At 40.1% G+C, this 23,265-nt stretch overlaps 1 protein-coding gene across 5 annotated transcripts in view; it reads left to right on the plus strand.

Moving 5' to 3' along the window:
* The window catches only part of SLC12A1 (solute carrier family 12 member 1), a 122,641-nt gene that overhangs the window by 19,463 nt on the left and 79,913 nt on the right, over window positions 1-23,265 (plus strand). For 2 of the 5 annotated variants that reach the window (XM_016185650.2, XM_007517317.3), the window contains 5 exons: window positions 6,985-7,080; window positions 9,872-10,011; window positions 11,383-11,493; window positions 14,141-14,252; window positions 16,520-16,647. In XM_016185650.2, the coding sequence (XP_016041136.1) occupies window positions 6,985-7,080; window positions 9,872-10,011; window positions 11,383-11,493; window positions 14,141-14,252; window positions 16,520-16,647 (587 nt within the window). Of the gene's footprint in view, window positions 1-6,342; window positions 6,439-6,984; window positions 7,081-7,594; window positions 7,691-9,871; window positions 10,012-11,382; window positions 11,494-14,140; window positions 14,253-16,519; window positions 16,648-23,265 lie in introns of all 5 variants that reach the window. The other 3 variants (XM_016185651.2, XM_007517318.3, XM_016185652.2) reach the window with 3 other exon arrangements.

Here is a 23,265-nt window from a genome sequence, read left to right on the forward strand (position 1 = left end):
GTCCATTCTTCTTCTTCTAGCGTTTGCCCTTCTTCCGTAGCCAGTCAACAGCGTCAGGTTGAGCCTGATGTAAAGTTTCGAGACCTCCTTTGAATCTGGAGAGGTGGCAGTCGTTGACTATGTGGGTCATAGTCTGTCTGTAGCTGCAGGGGCAGTTCGGGTCGTCTCTGGCTCCCCAGCAATGGAACATAGCGGCGCACCGGCCATGGCCTGTTCGATAGCGATTGAGGAGGGCCCAGTCATAACGTGCTAGGTCAAAGCCGGCTTGACGCTTGCAGGGGTCTGTGATGAGGTGTTTGTTCTTGACCTCAGCTGACTGCCAACTCTGTTTCCAAGAGTCTGGAACAGAGAAGTTCAGTGTAGGCGTAGGGGACCAGATTGGGTGACGAGACGTCAAGCGTTGCACAGGGTGGGCGAAGATATCCGCATATATTGGCAGGTCCGGTTGAGTGTAGACGTGGGAAATGAACTTAGATGATGCCGCATCCCGACGAATATCTGACGGGGCGATGTTGCTAAGAACTGGCAGCCATGGAACCGGGGTGGAACGGATGGTTCCAGAAATGATCCTCATGGAGGAATATAATTTGGAATCGACCAAGTGGATATGGTCCACTTTGATCCATGATCCCAGAGAAATAAAGAATGGGACAGCTTCCAGTGGAGGGGTTAAGATATGGCACACTAGTGGTGGGAGTTGTGTGAATTGTGACCCTCTTAGTACTAAATCACTAATAAATTTTTTAAAAAGGAGAAGCTGAAAAGTAAGAAAACACTAAGCAGAACTTGGACTGGGTTTGTTGTATTGCACCAAAATAAAAGACTCTGGGGGGTAAGAAGGGGGGAGGGTTCAGGTCCTGGAACATGATGGCAGAGGAGGATCTAGAAGCGGTTGAATTGTTACGTGGAAAACTGAGAAACGTTACACATGTACAAACTACTGCATTTTACTGTTGACTATAACCCCCCCCCAAATAAAGAAAAAAATCAAGGATAGAGAGGCTAGGCAGTGGCCCACCTGGTTAAGCACTCATATTACAGAGTGCATGGACCCAGGTTCAAGCCCCTGGTTCCCACCTGCAGGGGGAAAGTTTCATGAGTGATGAAGCAGGGCTGCAGGTGTCTCTCTCCCTTACTGTCTCTTCCTCCTCTCTCCATTTCTCTCTGTCTCTATCCAATAATAAATAAATAAAAATATATTTTTAGAAAAGAATCAAGGACAGTAAAGGAAAACAATTCCATTTTAAGAAGGTTTAGACATTTATTGCCTTTGCTCTTCAGAAGACAGGCTGCATCAGCAAAAGGTTTTCTCAAAAAAGAAAAAGGCTGAGATGTGAACTGAAATATTGGAACCAGTTCCCATCGCAATTTCTATGTTTTGCATTTGCAACTGCTGGGTTCCTGACAAAGGGCTGCTTGCCGGCTTTATGATGCGTATCAAATGAATGCTTACAGCCGCAGGGGTCAAAATAAGTATATGCTGTTCCATGGAAAATCTGCATCTTAATATTGCCAAGGTTTTTGCTCCGGGGCTTCATGCAAAATTAGGTTTTTAAGGGCAGTTTAGTAACTTATTGAGATCATCAAGAAACATTACTTAGTTTGGAGGTGTGAGGGTAGCCAAGGGCAAGAGTAATTCTTTTTAATGCAACGTTATTTAGCGTCCATATGTTTCAGCAATAATCTGAGCTTTAATCAGATTTTTCATTTCTTTTCCAGTCAATCCAGTTTCACATCTATTGCAAAACTATAAAATATGAAGAGTCCTCTCTTAGGATAAAGGCTTTCGTATACTTTCAGATAGCAGTATTATTTTTATAAGGCCCTTTAAGTTAAGTAGGTGAACTCTACTTTGGAAGAAAATAGAGTTCTACCTATATGTACGGCTAATGGGTTTTCCTTGGATGGAGGCAGTGCTGAACCTAAGGCCTGATGCACAGAAGACATGTCATCTACCCACTCAGTCACTTTCCAGGTCCCTGGGTAAAGGCTTTTTTATTCCATTTTCTTCTTCTCCTCCTCCTCCTTCTTCTTCTTTTGTAATTCTCAGAAAATAGAATTTAGTGAACAGTAGAAATGTATTACCATTACTCAGTTTTGCTATTAACTTAAAGCTAAAAAAAAAAAAAAAAAGGAAAGAAAGAAAGAAAAAGTAAAAATAGTTCCTTCTTGCTTTAGGAGTAATTTGCAGGGAAGAAACCTAAATGTTTCTCCAGGCTCATATCTTAGGAACAAGCTTGAAGGAAACTAGAACCAGGAATAACAGGAGATACAGCCTTGGGTACCCATTCTGGGCCTGTGAGTTTTGTTTCCTTTGTCCCCAGAGCAACTGGTAGAATAAGTTAATGATGCTCTCTAATTGTTATCGGTCTTGGAAAAAAGATGTAAAAAGTGGGTATGACCTGAAGCGAGTTACTTATACTTGCACCCTACCTTCCCATCTAAATATTAAGAAGTTGGAGTCTTTCCCAGATGTCTGAAGACAACACTGAAGAGCCATATTGAACAAGAAAGCACAAGTTGAGATAGGCTGACAGCATCTTTACACAGTTTTTAGACTGTGTAAAGATTACCTAAGAAGTTAGGGTAGGATACTGCAGAATCCTGGGATTTATTTTCAAAAACCTAGACTCAATAAGCACTTTGGACATTTCCAGAAGCAGGTGGCTCAAGGACTGCAGTTTGAGAGAACTCTGAACTAAGTGATCATTCTCTAAGCTGCCTTTTGAGCTGGGATTTATATATATATATATATATATATTTTTTTTTTTTACTTATAAAATGGAAATACTGACAAGGTCATAGGATAGAAGGGGCACCATTCCATACACTTCCCACCACCAGAATTCTGTATCCCTTCCTCTCCCTGCTAACTTTTCTATTCTTTAACCCTCTGGGAGTATGGACCCAGGATCACTATGGGGTGCAGAAGGTGGAAGTTCCGGCTTCTGTAATTGCTTCCCCACTGAACATGAGCCTTGACAGGGTGATCCATACTCCCAGCCTGTCTCTCTCTTTCCCTAGTGGGGTGGGGCTCTGGGGAAGCAGGGTTCCAGGACACACTGGTGGGGTCATCTGCCCAGGGACATCCAGTTGGCATCATGGTATGAGCTGGGATTTTATGTCTGATTGTGAAAGACATAATCCCTAGTTGTCTACTTATATACAACTGTTCAAATATTTCAAATTATTTACAAAACATATAAAATAAGAAGGGGTGAGTTAATTGTTTAGAAATAGAGGAGGCAAAAGGAGCATAGTATAGGGAAGTAGAGACCAAGCAGTGGCACACTTGATGGAGCACACACTTCACCATGTGCAAGGACCTTGGTTCAAGTTCCCACTCCCCACCTGCAGGAGGCATGTTTCACAAGCAGTGAAGCTGACCTGCAAATGTCTATCTTTCTTTCTTACTGTCAATTTCTCTTGGTCCTATTAAATAAAATAGATAGAAAGAAAGAAAAAACAAAAGGAAAAAATGGCCACTAGAAGTGGTGGATTCATAGTGCTGGCACTGAGCCCCAAGTGACCATCTTAAGGGCAATAAAAAAGGATAGGGAAATAATAAAAAGCATCTTTGGTGACACAATTACCTGAGACCACATAATATTTTAGTAGTAAAAGTGATACCCACTGCTACTACAATCTATGTAGAGAATTTGATGTAATTGTTTATTACAACATTTTAAGAGTCTGAAGGGGCCAAAGCAAAACAGTAGGCCCAATGTGCATCAGAAATGACAACCTCCAGTACCTTGTCCCAGTTCTCTTTCCTTCTTTCTTTCTTTCTTTCTTTCTTTCTTTCTTTCTTTCTTTCTTTCTTTCTTTCTTTCTTTCTTTCTCCTTTCCTTTCTCTTTCCTTCTTTCCTTTCTCTTGACTCCAGTGTTATCACTGTTTACACGATGACTCCATTATTCCTGGTCTCCTTTTTTTTTTTTCTTCCTCCTTTTTGTTTTGATAGATGTTAGAGACCTAGAGAAATAGATATGGAGAAAGAGGGGACAATGCAGAGAGACATCTGCAGCCTGTTGCATTGCTCATGAAGTTTCTCCCTTGCATGTGGGAACAGGGATTTAAACCCATATCCTCATGCATAGTAATGTATGTGTTATTTATTTACTTACTTATTTAAGAGAGATACAAAGAGAAAGACACAGAGTGAGGCAAAAGCACTACCCCTTACGCCGGTCCTTGAGCTCTGCGCTACCTGCACTTAACCCGCTGCGCTACCGCCCGATTCCAGGCAAAAGCACTACTCAACTCTGATTTATGGTGGTACTGGAGATTGAACTGGGACCACAGAGCCTCAGGCAAAGAAAGTCATTTGCATAACCATTATTCTGTCTCCTCAAGCTGGTAATGTATGTGCTTAACCTGACATACTACCTGCTGGCTCCCTTGTCCCCATTTTTGTCTTTAACCCCCATCTCTTTTCCTTCTCCCAAGGTATGGCTAGAGAGCTCACAGCCTCTCTTAGTCAACTTTCTGATCATCCTTGGAGCAAGCAAACCTGCCAGCAACAACTATGGACATCCACTTACTGGGGAAAGGGGGCACAGCATACATAACCAATCAAGGTCATTCTGGGCTGGACTCAAGGTGGTGTCAGAGGCCACAATCTTCCTCAAAATTCTAGGTTGGGTCAGCATTTTTAGAAGAGGATGTTGTAGAAGAAGGAAAGTTCCTAGCCACATTACGTTTATTGGCTAGAGGCCTGTAGATCAGATCTACAAAAACAAATTAACAAGAGATGATCAGAAGTCTTTTAACATCTGCTTTTGTACATACCCAGGGGAACACTTATTTCGTAAATCTCAAAGAGTGGTTGTTAGAACTTGGACTTACCATAGCATCTTCACTAAAGGACAATAAATTCTTAGTGTGTGGTGGGCGGGAGGAACAAAGCAAAGGGAAAGAATGGAGAACCTAGTACGGCAAATTGTAACAAGACAAATATGGGGGTATGCACAGAATGGAAGGGCTAGTTTGTACAGTGTGTTATGTAAACTTGTTTGGTGTCCTCTGTTCTTCCTGGTATAGAGGAGAAAAGCTAAGATTACTTTACAAATGTATGTCCTTCGGGAAACAAAAAAAGTTTTCTTTCTATCTGCTCCTTATCAGTTGCCTTTTCCTCAAAATAATCCTTTTTCTAAAGTGGTAAATGTCAAGGTGATCATGAAATCAACTTTTGCTTCCTCTGAACTCTGACCCAAATCATGTTCTCTCTCCTAGAATTACTGACTTTCTTTTTTTTTTTAATTTTTTAAAAATATCTTTATTTATTAGACAGAAACAGCCAGAAATCAAGAGGGAAGAGAGTGATAGAGAGGGAAAGAGACAGAGAGACACCTGCAGCACTGTTTCACCACTCACAAACCTTTCCCCTTACAGGTGGGAGCCGGGGGCTTGAACCCAGCCAGGACTTTGTGCATTGTAATAGGTGCTCTCAATCAGGTGTGCCACCACCTGGCCAATTACTGACTTTCTATACCATGAGATCTTTGAGGGTTGGGGGCTATGCCTTGCTGTCCATACAGCCCGAGTTTGAGCCCCAGCACCCCATGAGACACCTTCCAGAGGAAGCTCTGGAGTGATGATCTCTATTGCTACATACATCTATCTCTCTTTGCCTGAATGAAAACTCATCCCAGAACAGCATATGGACCCACCTCCACAAAAACAAAGCCATAGGTATTATGATTGTGGTAGACATAGAAAAACAACACTATCATTTGTAGACTAGGTTCTATGCATGATACTACCTTACACATGCACTGTGTCTGTATGCATACCACTTCCTTCTTTACACATGCCATTTCACACTTGCATTCTCTCAAATGCTATTGCCATTTCTGGTAGAGGAAATGAGTAACTTGCCAGAGGTCACATAAATACTTCGTGAATATAGTTCCATTTGATTCTTTCCACTTTGCTCATCTGCCAGATAAACTTTGTGCTATACCGGATGTGAACTTTCAAAACTATATTATAAACAGTCAGCTGCCTGGAAGGATTCTAGATACTCTGTAGTTATAAGCTTGGAGTTGTATAGACTGATGATGATGATGACTAGAAGTGTTAGAATTTCCATCAAAATGAGTTCACATGAAATTTTGACCTCTTATATGGTTGTCCAGCTATGTGTAACACAAAACTGTCCATCTTGACTCTTAATTCCATGTCCTCAAACAAGCTGTAAACATAAAAGCTGGCATGTACCCTGTGATCATTTATTAAAGACAAATGTGGTCCTTTGGGGGCTAGACTTGCTGAGAGTTGTATGAGTGACCTAATAGGTTTTCCACTATTTAATTGCTTTTATTTTTCCTCTCTCAACTGAGGTCTTGGTGTGATTATCATCGGCTTAGCCGTGACAGTGACTGGTATCACTGGTTTATCTACCTCTGCTATTGCCACAAATGGATATGTCAGAGGAGGTAATTAAATATGTGACCCACATGACCACTTATAAGGTAACGACAACTCGGACTGAAATAGTTCACCACTGACCTTTCTGGAGTGTTTTCAAAGGTAACCCAAGTCAGATCCTACCACCACTCAGGCAGAAGGTATGCAAGAAAACTGGAGAAGGACTTAACCTTTGTCAGACTCCCAGCTTTCTCCTTCAGGCTCCTTTCAAAGGAAGAGAGAAGGTCAAATGTCATGTTTTCTTTCTTTTTTTTTTTTTCTCCTAGCCAGGATAGTTCTTCTCCCGGGACACCAGCATAAGTCAATGTTTCCTTCCCCAGGATGCATTTCAGACTGTGTTTGCTTTGGGAAGCCATTCTTCATCCTAATGAGCACGTCTCCAATGTGATCTTTACGCCAGGCATACCGGTTCCTCCTAGACACAAGGCAGCTCCATGGGGACCCAAGACATGGAATTGAAAACTTCAACCAAAGGCAGTATAGCTTTTGCAGCAATAGAGAATCCCAGGAAGAAAAGTAAAACTGTATTATCTTCTATCTTTCATTGCTCACAGGTCTTGGAGTTCTCATAATTCTTCTTTCCACCATGGTAACTTCTATTACTGGGTTGTCAACTTCCGCAATAGCAACTAACGGGTTTGTTCGTGGAGGTAAAATTTCTAAGATATCTAAAGGGCTCATCACTGACGACGGGTAGGCAAAAATATTTTCTATTTCTTCAGTGGGAACAAGGAAGCAGTCCACAGTCTATGAAGTCTGGCTCTTTGGGTGAGCTGGATGCTGGAAGACATACAAGGTACTGTGAGTTTAGTGCAGGTCTGCTGTGGCGAGCTGTGGTCTCTCTCACAATGAACCTCAATAGCACATTACAGGTCACGGATTCCAGGTGTTCCAGTGCCTCAGGCCAATGTTTTGCTTTTCAGGCTTGCCTGCATGCCTTCTGCTGGTGTTTCTTGGCAAATGACCCTCGACGTCAGTTTTAAAGTTTAGTACATTTCAGGTACTTCCCTGACTTCCATGGGATCAAATCTTTAAGGACATTTCAGGTGTTTCATGGGGACACTGGTTTCCTGTGACATGATTCAGGATGCTGCTGCCAGAAAGACTGGTTGCTTCTCTCAGTCTTGGAGCCAAACACCATTCTTGGTGGGGGGGATTTTGCAGGTCTTGGAGTCATCATCATTGGCTTGAGCGTAGTCGTGACAACACTCACAGGTATTTCTATGTCTGCTATTTGCACCAATGGAGTGGTAAGAGGAGGTAAGACAGCTCATTTACCTATAAGTAAAAGCTTTGCTTATATGTGATGTTTAAAACTGGTTTAATTTTAGAAGTAGAATCTGTGCATTGGTAGTTAGTCTCCGAAGTCTTAAGCAAAATAATAACCTCAAATGTCAAAATTCTTCTCAACTAAAATAAGATCAAAGAACTTTCTTTGACCCATAATGGTCAAAGAAATGGTTTCCCAAAATGGTTTCCTATGATGAAACATGTTTATAATGCAGAGAGTGATTCAGTAGCTTGAAAGAAAGCATTTTTTATACATTTTATTTATTTACTATTGGACAGAAACAGAGAGAAATTAAGGGGATAGAGAGATAGAGAGGGAGAGAGATAGAGATACCTGCAGCCCTGTTTCACTACTCATGAAGCTTTCCCCCTGAAACTGTGGACCAGGTACTTGAACCTGTATCCTTGCATGCTATAATGTGTGCACTTAACCAGGGGCATCACTGCTTGACCCCCTTGAAAGAAATAATAAAATGTTAGAATGAAATATGTGTGCTTTGGACAAGGCCTGAGGGTTCTCCCAAAGTGCCCTTCTTATGGGCCTCTCCAACACTCAGCTATAATTGTTGGCACTTCCCAATCAGGAAGGCATCAGAATTCACACCACCAATATGCTGCTTGTAGTGAGAATATCTCTAAAAGGAAATGAAAAAAATATTCAAAGTTACTTTCTAATCACCTAGGAGCAGGAAGACTTGTATAGACAAGGAAAAGGATGAACTGTATTGGTACTCTAACTTCCTTTTTTCCTTCCCCCATTCTGCTTTTGGTTCCTAGTTTGGTTCCTAAACTATCCAGATGGGTAGTTTATCCAGAGATCCTTATCCATATCTTCTGAACCCCACTGGACCCACAAAACACCTCCCCTCAGAGCTTCTGTTTGTTTTGTTGTTTTTGTTTTAAATTTTGATTAAACCTAGGCACCTGACTAATTAATTTATTAAATGTAATCTTGATAAAGGAGATAATGGAAATGTCTCCAACCAAGATAATGCTGTATTTATTGGATGTATTTACACCCCTAACTCAAAGGAATTATTTTAGTGGGGGAAGGGATTGTTTTCTGTAAAAGGTAGGTTTGTTTTATTTGTAGTTGGTTTTCCCCTACCATTTCTGTTTACTTCATAAATAATATTACATAGGAAGGCATTCATTTGTGATAGTCTTTGATAGTATCTAGAGGGCTAGTGCTCTCAACTTTTTTTTTTTTTTACTTTTAGTCATCAGCTTTCAGTACCTTTTTTTTTTTAATATTTATTTATTTATTTATTTATTCCCTTTTGTTGCCCTTGTTGTTTTCTTGATGTTGTCATTGTTGGATAGGACAGAGAGAAATGGAGAGAGGAGGGGAAGACAGAGAGGGGGAGAGAAAGACAGACACTTGCAGACCTGCTTCACCGCCTGTGAAGGGACTCCCCTGCAGGTGGGGACCCGGGGCTCGAACCGGGATCCTTACACTGGTCCTTGCGCTTTGCGCCACATGCGCTACCGCCCAACTCCCTTTCAGTACCTTTTAAGGAGTTTCCCAGTAGAGATTAGACTTTTGCATGCAGAGAAGTATACAGTCTTATATAGAACTACCTCTCTGAGCTTTAAGAGATAAACAATCCACATCCTCCATAGCTTGTTCCTATTTGCCACCCCCATGTGTTCTGGCTTTATGGTAGTAATTATGGTGTCTTGGATTAAAAACAGAAAATCAACTCAGATTTATAGAGTGCATAATGCCTATTTGATGCCTCCATAAAACTCCTGAAAAAGGAAGTTAGACTAACAATGGCAGACTTCACGCATTGCATTTTCTGCTTAGGTCTGCCTACTGTTGAAAATTTCAAATATAAAATATTACTTTAGTTGCAATATTGATTTGATCTCACCAGTAAGTTTTTTTTTTTTTTAGACAAAGCAGTTTTTGTAAAGTAAGTTATGTTCATGTTTGTACCATTTGTGCATTTGTGCATAGTAAGTTAGGTTTTACTATGTCAAAGTAGTTAGTTCTCTAGTCAATTGTATGTAAAATACAAGAAAGGATGTAAGTTATGCATGAAAGTTAATACATGATTCCTAGAATTAGGAACAAGTTATAAAAGTATATTAGAATAGTTATTTCAGAATTTCTGGAATGTGAATCAATTTCATTTCTTCTTTCAGGTGGAGCCTACTATCTTATTTCAAGGAGCCTGGGACCCGAGTTTGGTGGGTCTATAGGTTTGATCTTTGCTTTTGCCAATGCGGTAGCTGTTGCCATGTATGTGGTGGGATTTGCTGAGACCGTGGTAGACCTTCTTAAGGTAACTGAAAGTTTTTCTTTTCTTTATCTCAGCAAGATAATTCTGTTTAGTTTGTTCTTTCAGGGCATCAGGGGATGGCACAGTGGCAAGTTGAGAAGAAACAGATTTGTTTTGCAGAATATATACAATGAGTATAATTGAAGGCACCTTAGGCTTGAAGTCAGATCGAATGTGAAATTCTAGCTTTCACACTGACCAACTGAGACAGTTTTGGATGAGTCCTTCTATTCGCCTGAACCCTGTTTTCTACATCTAAAATATGGGCCGATGGTACTGTTCTATAGATTTCATAGTGTGGTACAGATCAAATGAAATAATAAACATGAAATATAATTTAAAATATGAAATATGGATAAAGAATGAGTATTACTGTCAACCAGAAAATTAAGATGGCTATAGGTGTTTATTTTATTTTATTTTTTGTCTCCAGGGTTGTAGCTAGGGCTTGGTGCCTGCACTATAAATCCACTGCTCCTGGTGGCTATTTTTTCCATTGTTGTTGGATAGGACAGAAATTGAGAGAGGAGGGAAAGATAGAGAGGGGGGAGAGAAAGACATCTGAAGACTTGCTTCACCGCTTTCTGAGCAACACCCCCATACACACAGGTGGGGAACCCAGGGCTCAAATCGGTGTCCTTGCATGGGTCCTTGTGCTTCATTCTATGTGCACTTAGCCCAGTGCACTACTGCCCGGCCTCCTGGATATAGGTTTTTAAAGGGAAGGAAAGCTCAAACATGGGAATAACTGCAGGAAACTAGGCATTTCCTAGATTATGCATGCATATTTCCTAGGTGAGCATGTTAATTAGCTGGTGTATGAACTAATTTTTAGTCCTCCTTTTATCGTACTGACAATATTTGCCAAATTCAATTGGTAGAATTACCTCTATTTGAAAAGTAGGTGAGTAAGTGAATAGACTATATAATTCATAGACTATATTTTCAAGAGATGCATTATCTAGTTTGTGTTTTAAATGAATATCACTTATTCTCCATTACTCACACTGGAAACCACTCAGTTTAATTCCTCTAGGATTCTCTCTTGACATAGAAACAGCTAGTCATTCCTCTGAAACAAAATATGTATACACACACACATAACTTTACTTAGTGCTATAATAGTTTAAAAGCTGTGACTAGAATAAATATCTAAAATTTCCAACCCTAACCTGGGCTATCAAAAGCTTATTAGCACTGAGGGAAAAATGCTTCTTAATCTTCTCAAATGTATTAAGTACTTCATTTTTCTATTATCCTAGATGTCCCCAGGCATTAATGCACTGTACTTCTTCTCTCGGTCACATGATACAGATAAGACAGACAGGGAAGACAACTTCATCCCTAACCATTTTAGTGATTTTTTTTTTTCAGGAAAGTGATTCAATGATGGTGGATCCGACCAATGACATCCGAATAATAGGCTCCATCACAGTGGTGATCCTTCTGGGAATTTCAGTAGCTGGAATGGAATGGGAAGCAAAGGTGAATTTCTTAAAATGAGGTTATCAACAGCAGCTACTGGTCAGGTCCAGAAAAAAAAAATGACAGGAATGGAAGGAACCCCACATTTTAGAAAAATTGCAGTCATTAACTGGTCTGGTAAAAGTTTCAGGTTAGCACTGAGGGGAATATGAAAGCACCAGAGATGCAGGGCCCAAGCCATCATAACACACACCAACAAGACAACAAGCTAAGATTACTGCTATCAACTCAACAAGACAACAGCTAAGATTACTGCTATCTGCATGCACTGACCACTCCATGATCCTAGTAATAGTACACTCTAGAAGCCTATATCTTGCAACCACATCCCTAGAAACCCATGTTGCCTGTGGGTGTTAAATCCCAGAGAAATGGCAGAGAATGAATCCATGGCAGAGTTGAATCCCGGAAAAATGTATTGGAAGAAAGTAATAGGTAGAACTATCTTTTTCTTGTGAAACCCAGTATTTCAGCTTAAAAAAAAAAAAAAAGCAGGGCATTCCTTCCCCACTAGGGAAAGAGAGAGGCAGGCTGGGAGTATGGACTGACCTGTCAACACCCATGTTCAGTGGGGAAGCAATTACAGAAGCCAGACCTTCCACCTTCTGCATCCCACAATGACCCTGGGTCCATACTCCCAGCGGGTTAAAGAATAGGAAAGCTACCAGGGGAGGGTATGGGATACAGAGTTCTGGTGGTGGGAATTGTGTGGAGTTGTACCCCTCTTATCCTATGGTTTAGTCAATGTTTCTTTCTTATAAATGAAAATTTTTTTAAAAGCAGGGGATTCTAGTCCTGAAATTAGGGAAATCAGGATTTTATTAGTAATGAAACAGTTAATTTCTGAATAAGGAGGAGAATGATGCAGTTGAAACCACTCCTGTGTGTCTGGAGGTGCAGTAACCAGACTTGAAGTAGTCACCAGAAAGGGAAAGATGGCCAGAGCCTCCCACCTATATAAGGCAACAAGAAACCTTCCCATATGGCATTTACTTGTGGGGTGTGCATTCATACATTACACTAACATGGATTGTGAGTCTATCATGTGGATACTAAGCACTGAGTATCCATTTTGGGACCAAAACAGATACAATATCTTTTAGTTTAGTATGTACCTCTTCTTAGAGGATTAATAAATAGGTAGAGAAACAAGAAAATGTGAAATGGAAAATGGTTCTGTGGGGGCTGGGGAGATAGCATAATGGTTATGAAAAACGACTCTCATGCCTAAGGCTCCGAGCTCCCAGGTTCAGTTTCCTGCACTACCGTAAGCCTGAGCTGAGCAGTGATCTGGTAAAATAAAATAAAATAACATAAAATAAAATAAAATATATATAATGATAATGATAATAATAAAATGGTTTTGTGAAGGATATAAACAAGCACTGAGATAAAAATATGAAAGTAAACTTACCGTTCATTACTTATTTCCAAACAGAGGCAATATAATTTGTAGCAGTAAAGTGTATTATTTAAACTCCAATTCTATAGTTAGAGCCCCAAGATTTGAATCTACTTTATGGGGATATAACCTTTAGACAATTGCTTGACCTTTCTGTGCTTCCATTGCTGTAAAATCTATGGGACTGTGGGAAAAGTTATGACATATTTTTCTTTTTTGTTTTTTCATTAGAGAGGAATTGAGAGGGGAGGGGAAGATAGAGAGGGGAGAGAGAAAGATAGACAGCTGCAGACCTGCTTCACCACTTGTGAAGTGACTCCCTGCAGGTGGGGAGCCAGGGGGCTTGAATGGGAATCCTTGCACAGGTCCTTGCGCTTTGTACTATGTGTGCTTAACCCAGTGTGCCACCACCCGACCACCTATTTTTCTGATATTTATGCAAAAAAATGCATCATGACATTTCCAACAACTCACTACTTTATGCAGTTGGTGGTATTATTTATCTGAAAGAACACTGGCAAAACTAAAACTGCATCTGCTTTATCGTAAGACCTCTATGGACATTCACTATCACTATGCAGACTCAATAGCAACAGAAGGTCTCTCTCAGGAAGTAGTAGCTGGGGCTTAAAAGATGACAAGAAGGAAATAGCTATTCAAAGAATCACTAGCAGAAGGAAGAGCACATGCAATTGCCAAGTAAATAAATCCCTTGGAATCTTGGAGGGTCTAAATAACGACTACTTGCATAGCCTGTGAGATGGGATAGTTGAGAAAACACTGAATTCTCAAGCAGGAGGTCCTGGGTTCAACCCATGGCATTGCATGTACCAGATTGGTAATGCTATGTTTTTCTCCCTACCTCTCTTTAGTAAATAAATAAAGCTTTAAAATTATTTTTTTAAAAAGAGAAACTCATTGACTAGTCAGCCTTCCAGAAATCTTATCCAAGTCACTCCTGGCAATGCAGCTTAACCAAATGCATTAAGAATCACAAGAATTGTAATTGAAAGGTATTTTGTGTTTCCTACTCTTTTTTGCAGTCCACACTGAAAATGGGCATTGATTAATATTAAAATAAAATATTAATCAAAGATGTCCTTCTATCTGGGTACACTCATTACCTTAGTCTGGATAACAAAGTCTTAACTAAAGTAATGCAATCAACTTTATTTTTCTGATTGGCACATGTGATGTGAAAAAGTTACTAAATTAGTTTTCATTTGTTCTTCTTTGCTCTTTCAGGCTCAAGTGATTCTCCTTATCATTCTTCTCATTGCTATCGCAAACTTCTTCATCGGAACAGTTATACCATCCAACAACGAAAAAAAGTCCAGAGGTTTCTTTAATTACCAAGGTACATGTGCCAGATGATTCTTATCCTACCCCACCCCCAGTTGTCATCCCCATGACTCCCACTGAAATAAATGCCACTGTGGTTCAAGGAAGAGCTTGGAGTGGGAGTTAGAATAGCCAGAGTGAGGAGCCGGGGGCTAGCACACCGGGTTAAGAGCACATAGTACCAAACACAAGGACCCGTATGAGGATCCCGGTTCGGCTCCCCACCTGCAAGGGGGGTCACTTCACAAGCAGTGAAGCAGGTCTTCAGGTGTCTATCTCTCTCTCTCTCTCCCTATCTTCCCCTCCCCTCTCAATTTCTCTCTGCCCTAACCAACAACAACAGCAGCAGTAACAACAATAATGGAAAAAAGATGGCCACCAGGAGTAGTGGATTCATAGTGTAGGCACCCAGCCCCAGCTATTGGAGGCAAAAAAAAGAAAGAAAGAAAGAAAGAAAGAAAGAAAGAAAGAAAGAAAGAAAGAAAGAAAGAAAGAAAGAAAGAGAGGAAGGAAGGGAGGAAAGAAGGAAGAAAGAAAGGGAGTAGTAATAGCCAGAGTGAATCTCAGTCCTTCTGTTTTCTGGCAAATTGGATCATCTGGTATGTTTAAGTCTCCTATCATTCTGCTCAGGTGTGTTTAATAACAATAACATCCAGAGGGAATTCAGAGAAGCAAATCAGATAGTAGATGGGAAAATGATTTGAAAGCCCTAAAGTATGACAGATTGTTTTTGCTGTCCAGAAGTAGAAATTGTATTCTCTATATAAGGAAAGAACACAGCTCAATTTGCTCAGTCTCCGAGAGCACTAAAATCAAATACTGTCAACCTCCCTACTCCCTCTTGAGGATTTTTTGTTTTTTCCCTCTTTACTCTCCTATAGTAAGGCCTAGTTATCTGTCACTGTCAGGCTTTCAAGCACAAAAAACTGTGGTTTGGGGCTGAATGAGCATAGGCATTATCATGTGTGAGGACCTGGGTTCCAACCTCTGACCCCTCACTGGCAGGTAGGAAGGTTAGTAGTGGTGAAGCAGTACTGCAGGTGTCTCATCTCTTCTTCCTCTCTCTCTCCCTTGACTTCTCTCCCTTATTCTATTCTACCTACTCTTTCCAAGTTTTCTACTATAACTTATTCAATAATTCACTAGTAGCTGTTTTATTTTTTCCACATTTTCTTTCATTATTTACTTAGCTGTCAGTATTTGTTTCCTTTTTTATAGCCTATCACCTTTTTCTTCCTGAGTCTTTTTCTTTGTAAAAGATACCCATTATTTCGTGGGTTAACTTTCTTTTGTTTTTGGTTCTTTTCATTTTTTCAGTTTTTGCTGTAATTTTTCTGATACTTTAAATTTTCCTTCCTTATTTTTGAATCATCCCAGATACTTTTTCTTATCACAGTTCTTTTGTAAAATTTTTGTTTTATTTATTTTTCATAGAGGAGAGCTACAGAGAGAATAGAATGGGGTGAGGTGGGGACACCGGAGCACTCCTCAAGTCTGGCTTATGGTGGTGCTGGAGATTAAGCCTAGGGCCTCAGAGCCTCAGACAGGAAAGCCTTTTGCATCACTATTATGCTATCTCCCCTGCCCACCCCTCTAGGTTTTTTGTTCACATTTTCCTTTCTTCATTTTGTCTCTTCCTTTTCCTTCCTGTTTTTCTTCCATGTTGGCTCCTTTTCACATAAGCACTTCGTGACAGCTCAAGTGTTAATATTATCTTCTGAGGAAAGATCCCCCACTATATTATTCTCCCAGAAATGAAAATTTGATATATGGACTTACGATTCAATCTCTGTGAGCCAGAGGTTAAAATCTCAAAGTCAAAATTGTAGCACAGCCTCATGCAAGATTCTCATATAGTGTTTTAAAGGTACAGAAAAGCACCATTTAAGGACATTTATGTATGAGAGAATGCAGCCATATGCATGGGAAAGGGAGTTGAATGTGTGTGGCATATGTGTGGATATGCCAATATATTTGAGAAAATTCTCCACTTCCTGTTTTTTCAGTCTTCTTGATTCAAAAAAGCCAGATGACTGCAAGTCTCTGTTGGCATAAAAAAAATTCATTGACTTTTTTTTTAGAGCTCTCTCTTTGAGAACCTGAATCTCTATATTTCATATGTTGACTCTTGGCAAATATTTCACAATGTTCACAAGGTGTGCATCAACTTTTTTAATCAAAACTGTTCCATTTTGAATATAGGTTATAGAAACCAAAGGTAATTTTATTTCCTACTCTGTAAAGAGTGTCTACCTGATAGTTTTCTCTTTACTGGTATTACAGCATCCATATTCGCTGAAAACTTTGGGCCAAGTTTCACAAAAGGTGAAGGCTTCTTCTCTGTATTTGCCATCTTCTTCCCAGCAGCTACTGGGATTCTTGCTGGGGCCAATATTTCAGGAGACTTGGAGGTATGTGTTTCCTCTGCTTTTCAGTCCGAATAGGTGGAGGCACAGTTAGTGGGTGGCACAAATAGCTATGATATCAGTCATGACCATGTGTCATTACACAAGCTGTAAGTTTTTCGATTACATAAAGTAATCCATATTGGGATCACGTGGTGCACACCTGGTTGAGTGCACATTCCAACATGCAAGAACACAGTTCTGACCCTCTAACCCCCACCTGCAGGGGGAAAGCTTTGCAAGTGGTGAAGCAGTGCTGCAGGTGTCTCTCTGTCCCCCTCCCTCTCTATCACCCCTTCCTTTTCAATTTCTGGTTGTCTCTATCCAATAAATAAAGATAAAGAAACTTTTAAAAATAAATCCTCAATATTTAATGCCAAGTTCTGCTGGAGAGAGTTCTTGCAAAAAGCCTTCAGTGATAATCAGGAGAAGAGAACAGATTGACCATGTGTTATATTTCTAACACCTGAATATAGTTCAGTAGAAAAATATCAGAACTTCTGTTTCATCTTATAGTAAGTGAGAACACAGAACATTTAGGGGGAAACCACTTTACTAGTGAATACTTACATCATTAAATTCAGAAACTTGGGAGTCGGGCTGTAGCGCAGCGGGTTAAGCGCAGCCACGCAAAGCGCAAGGACCGGCATAAGGATCCCGGTTCGAACCCCGGCTCCCCACCAGCAGGGGAGTCGCTTCACAGGCGGTGAAGCAGGTCTGCAGGTGTCTATCTTTCTCTCCTCCTCTCTGTCTTCCCCTCCTCTCTCCATTTCTCTCTGTCCTATCCAACAACGACAACAACAATAATAACTACAACAATAAAACAACAAGGGCAACAAAAGGGAATAAATAAATTAAATAAATATTTTTAAAAAATAAATTCAGAAACTTAACTCAATTGGTACTTACCTGTCACTTCACTCATAATATTCTATGTTAATAATGGTAAGAGGCATTGCATTCACTGAGACTTTGGTTTGGATGTTTCACATACAACTAGTAATAGAGACTTCAAGATAGTTATATTTTTAGAAAAAAAACTGTTCTTTGTTTAGTTTTTGTTTTGTTGCTTTTATTTATATATATTACACAGAGACTGCCAGAAACCAATAGGGAAGGGGATGATGGGGAGAAAGATAGAGAGAGATACCTGCAGCCCTGTTTCACCACTTGAAAATCTTGTCCCTCTGCAGGTAGAGACTAATGCTCGAACCTGGGTCTTTGTATATTGAATGTGTGTTCAACCAGGAGCACCACTGCCCGGCCCACTTCCCTTTTTTTTTGTTCATAAAATTTTGAGTCTTAGGGTCAAAGAGGTGGCTCAGCCATAGAGCTCATGTCTTGATTTTTTAAGACCCTGGATTTAATTCCTGCCGTTGCACAGAAAAGAATACAAATGGAGGGGGAGTGCCTTTATGTCTCTGTCTCTCTCTGTCTCTCTCTCTTACAAAAAGAGTCAAGCCTATAGGTCAGCCAGTGGGATAAGAATTGTCTGCCCCAAAACATGGCAGAAGGGGCCAGGCAGTGTTGTACACAGTAGTGAGCACACATTATCGTGTTCAAGGACCTGGGTTCAAGCCCCCCAGTCCCTACCTGCGGGGGGAAGCTTCACAAGCAGTGAAGCAGTGCTACAGGTGCCTTTCTTTCTCTCTGTCTGCTCCTTTCCTTTCAATTTCTTTCTGTCTCTATTAAAAAGATAAATAATGGGGGGGCGTTGGTAGCACAATGGGTTAAAAGTGCAAGGACCGGCATAAGGATCCCGGTCTGAGCCCCCAGCTCCCCACCTGCAGGGGGGTCGCTTCATGAGAGGTGAGGCAGGTCTGCAGGTGTTTGTCTACCTTTCTCTCCCCCTCCCTGTCTTCCTCTCCTCTCTCCATTTCTCTCTGTCCTATCCAACAACAATGACAGCAATAACAATAACAATAAACAACAAGGGCAACAAGAGAGGAAAAATAGCCTCCGGGAGCAGTGGACAAAGATCCCGGCAATAACCCTGGAGGTAAAATAAATAAATAATTATTTTTAAAAAGATAAATAAAATAAAATGGAAAAATGGCTGCCAGGAGCAGTGGATTTGTCATGTAGGCACTGAATCCCAGTGATAATTGGTGGCATTATTTTAAAAAAAAAAAAGTAGTAGGGATCTACAGGAACTCCTTTGATTTACTTTATCTGCTAGGTTTGGTCTCACCTGAAAAAGTCCAATGTGACTGACCAGTTTCTTAACATGTTCCAGTTCATGGGAAAGAGAAAAAGGAAGTAGAGGGCAAGCAGTTCTTAGAGCTTGCTTATATTATTCCTGTTAACTTCCTAAGCACCAAATTCATTTGTGATCTTGCTATGTTGCAAAGAAGGTTGAGACACGTAGTCTGCAACTGGGTAGCCATGTACCCAGATAAATTATAAAGGGCTTTAATATTAAAAGGGGTGAGTGAGAGAGAGTAATAGGAGATCATTAGCCTCTAGCATACACACGCACACAAACACAAGCACGCACACACATGCTCACGTACAAAAGAAGACATAAGTTTTACCTCAGATCATTCATAACAGACTTTGGACAGCAAGAAATATTTGCAATAGTTATCAAGAGATATGTTTGAATGAAAACTTAGTCACTTTTCAAATGAATTATGAATAAAATAATGAAAACACACACACACACACACACACACACACACACACACACACACATATATATATATATATATATATTTACATCGGGGATAGTTTCCTCAAGGAAATAGCATTTGAGTGTGAATTAAACGCAAAGGCCAGGTACTGACTATATTGTAATATACTAACTACATTACATTTTATCATCAACATAGGCTACAAGAGCTGAGTAGTGTAAGCAGAGCAAACAAAAGGTCAGACACTGGGAAACCAGTGTCTAGGAAATAGTAAGGAGTCTCTCAGGACTGAATTGGATGAAGCTGGATAATCGAACAAGGCAGTATGTTGGAGGAACCTGAGGAATAGCTGCTCTGAGAGTGGGAATATTGCTTTTAGCTTTGTTCACCACTATGTCCTTAAAGCAAGTACAGTTTTAATAAATAGTTATTAGTAAGTGAAAGCATTTGTTTTTTCTTGAGTATTTTAAATATTTGTTTACTTCATGAGAGAGACAAAATTATATCACGCTAGCATGCCTGGTGCCAGATATTGAACCCAAGGCCTCCTGCATACAAACTGTGCATCCTACCCCCTGAACTATTTCTTTGATCACAAGCCATTTAGATTTATTATATTGAGAACCACATATAAAGTGAATCTTTGAGTAGAGTTATGGCATAAAAATATGGGGGGGCTTGTGGTGGCTCATCCAGCAGAATTCATATGTTATCATGTGCAAAGACCTGGGTTCAAATCCCTGATCCCCTTCCTGTAGAAAGGGGATGCTTCATAAATGGTAGAATAGTGCTGCAGGTATCTTTCTCTGTCTCCCTCTCTCTCTCTCTCTCTTCTGTCTTTCCCTCTCTATTTAAAAATAGGGTGGCCTCCAGGAATTGTGAAGTCATTGTGCAGGCATAGAGCCCCAGTGATAATATTGGTGGGGGGAAAAAATGATTAGACTGAAGCTCAGAAAAATTAAATAACTCATGCAAGATGATTATTTAATATTTATCTCTGTATCAACAGCTTCTGGTTTCTCAGACTTAGCAAAGCAACAGAGGTCACAGATGAAAAGTTCTACAAACTCTTAAGTACATTTAAAAATGATGCTTTATAGTCAATCAACTCTATCAATACTCACTGAGGACTCTGGCTGCACCCAGCACTGTTGAAGCATAAAAGGGTTCCGTCCTTCCCTCAGGGGCTCATGTTCAGGAGAGAGACTTATTCCATATAAGTTATAGGAATCAAGATCAGAATTGTGTGTAGAAGGAGGAGGGATCAATAAGGGAAGGCTTTCAGAGGAGCAGACAGTCTAGGTTTTTCAGGAATTAGTAGGAATTTATCAACAGAACAAAGAAGAGAAGGGAATCACAGAATATGAAAAGGCAGAGATGTTGTAATAGAAATTATTTTGTGGGGAGTCAGGCAGTAGCGCAGCAGGTTAAGCACATGTGGCGCAAAGCACAAGGACTGGCCTAAGGATCCTGGTTCGAGCCCCCGGCTCCCCACCTGCAGGGGAGTCGCTTCAAAGGCAGTGACGCAGGTTTTCAGGTGTCTATCTTTCTCTCTCCCTCTCTGTCTTCCCCTCCTTTCTCCATTTCTCTCTGTCCTGTCTAAGAATAATGACATTAATAACAACAACAATAAAAAAACAAGGGCAACAAAAGGGAAAATAAATAAATAAATATTTTAAAAAAAGAAATTATTTCATGGACCAGGTGGTGGCACATCCAGTTGAATGCATATGTTACCGTGCACAAAGACCAGGCCCTTGCCACCTGCAGAGAGGAAGCTTCACCAGTGGTAAAGCAGGTCTGCAGGTGTCTGTCTCTCTCTTCCTCCCTATCTCTCTATCTCCTCTTTCCCTCTCTGAATTTCTCTCTGTCCTACTAAATAAATATAGGGAAAACAAAAAGGAAAAAACATCCCTGGAAGTGGTGGATTAGTAGTGCAACAATGAGTCCCAGGGATAACGCTGGTGGATATATATATATATAATAGAGCAAGAGATATAAGGAAAAGCTTTTGTCAATATATTAATAAACTTATGTCTAAATAATCATCTGTGTGAGCTAAGTTCTCATGAACTAGGAAGAGAAATAGAAGGCATTCTTATCAGAAAAGCAGGAACTTAGGCTGTAATCTTACATCTTGTAACACTATTAATCACAAATAAAAACAAAGGCAAAATGTAAAACTCTTTTTTCCCCAAGATAATAAAACTTGATCTAGGAGTTTCATATTCATAAATAAAATGTAGGTCTATTGATCTGTACTGAGAAATTGTTCATTTGGAATGTATTATAAGAAAGCAGAGGATTACCTGCCAAGGTTTCTAGGTTTCTATTCATACTATTCTATCTTTATTTTAAAAGAAATTTTATTGTTTTAAGATTTCATTTCTTTATTCATGAGAAAGATAGGATGAGAGAGAGAAAGAACCAGACATCACTCTGGTACATGTGTTGCCAGGATTGAACTTGGAACCACATGCTTGAGAGTTCAATGCTTTATCCACTGAACCACCTCCCAGACCACATACTATTCTATCTTAAGAACTGCAATACCAAGAAGGATTCAGAGGACCTAGTGGGAGTTGTATTGTTATATGGGAAATCGGGGAATGTTGTGCATGTACAAACTATTGTACTTACTGTTGAATGTAAAACATTAATTCCCCAATAAAAAAAATCAGAGTCCAAAAAAAAAAGAACTGCAATAAACATTGTATTAATTAGGATATTGGCTTGAATATTTCACAAAAAACTAGTAACAGCGACTTCAGCAAGATAGTTTTGTTTGTTTTGTTTTGTTTTGTTTTTTCCTAATACATAGCAATGTAAGCCTAGGGCTCCTTTTCAGATTTCCTGGGGCATTTATAGTCATAATACTATTTTTAAAAGTTACGTTCTTTCCATTTAAAAGTAATTTGGAGGGCCAGATGGTGGTGCACCTGTTTAAGTGCACACATTACCATGCACAAGGACAGGCTCATGCCCTTGACCCCCACCTGCAGGGGGAATGCTTCACGGGTGGTACAGCAGGGCTACAGGTATCTTTCCATCTCTCTCCCTCTCTGTCTTCCCTTCTCTTAATCTCTCTCTGTCTCTACCTAATAATAAATAAATAAATATATTCATAAAAACCAGATCATTTGATGGTTTTACAACTATGATTAACTTCAGCACATAAACCACTTCTTCTTCTAGCGTTTGCCCTTCTTCCGTAGCCAGTCAACAGGTCAGGTTGAAAGCTGTCAGGAGCTGCTTGTTGCTGGCTTTGAAAGTGACTGGGATCCATGTGGATTCAGTCGGCTAGGAAGGATCGTTAGTTTCCCCAATAAATGGGTACTCACGGGATGCATCACGAGAAGGTCGATCCAATAAACCACTGTAGATGATTAAATAGAGCGCATCAAAAAATCCTTTCAACTATAGACAACTGAGTTTGGATAATGTCCTCAAACTAGCCAGAGATACTAAGAAGTTGAGATCAGGAAGAATGATTATTGACTGTTTCAGATGGAGTCTGCTAGAGGTTTGTAATGGATGGATTAGAGGATGGAGGGTGATAAACTTGGGAGGCCAGAAGCGATCTGTTAAAAGATATTACAGAAGGTTGGACAGGAGATGGCATGTACCTGAATTAAGGCATGGCATAAGGTATGCATCAAAGAGGTCACCTTCTGTTAGAATTAGAAGAGAAAATGGACTATTTTTTATTGTGATCTGCAGTAAGAAAACATTATATATCACAGTCAAGTACACACACACACACACACACACACACACACACACTTTCCTCAAACAGCTCTCTATAACAACAATAATGCCTTCTGGCACTTTTTCATCTATTCTATACCCCCCCTTTTTTTGAATAGTTTTAATCATGGGCTAATAAGGGTTTACAAGATTGTAAGATATCATGGGATATATTCACATACCACACTCATCACCAAAGTGCTGGGTCCCGTCCCCTCTACCAACCACCACAGTTCTCACAAAG

The sequence above is a fragment of the Erinaceus europaeus genome, chromosome 16 (assembly GCF_950295315.1).
Source record: "Erinaceus europaeus chromosome 16, mEriEur2.1, whole genome shotgun sequence".
Taxonomy (NCBI): domain Eukaryota; kingdom Metazoa; phylum Chordata; class Mammalia; order Eulipotyphla; family Erinaceidae; genus Erinaceus; species Erinaceus europaeus.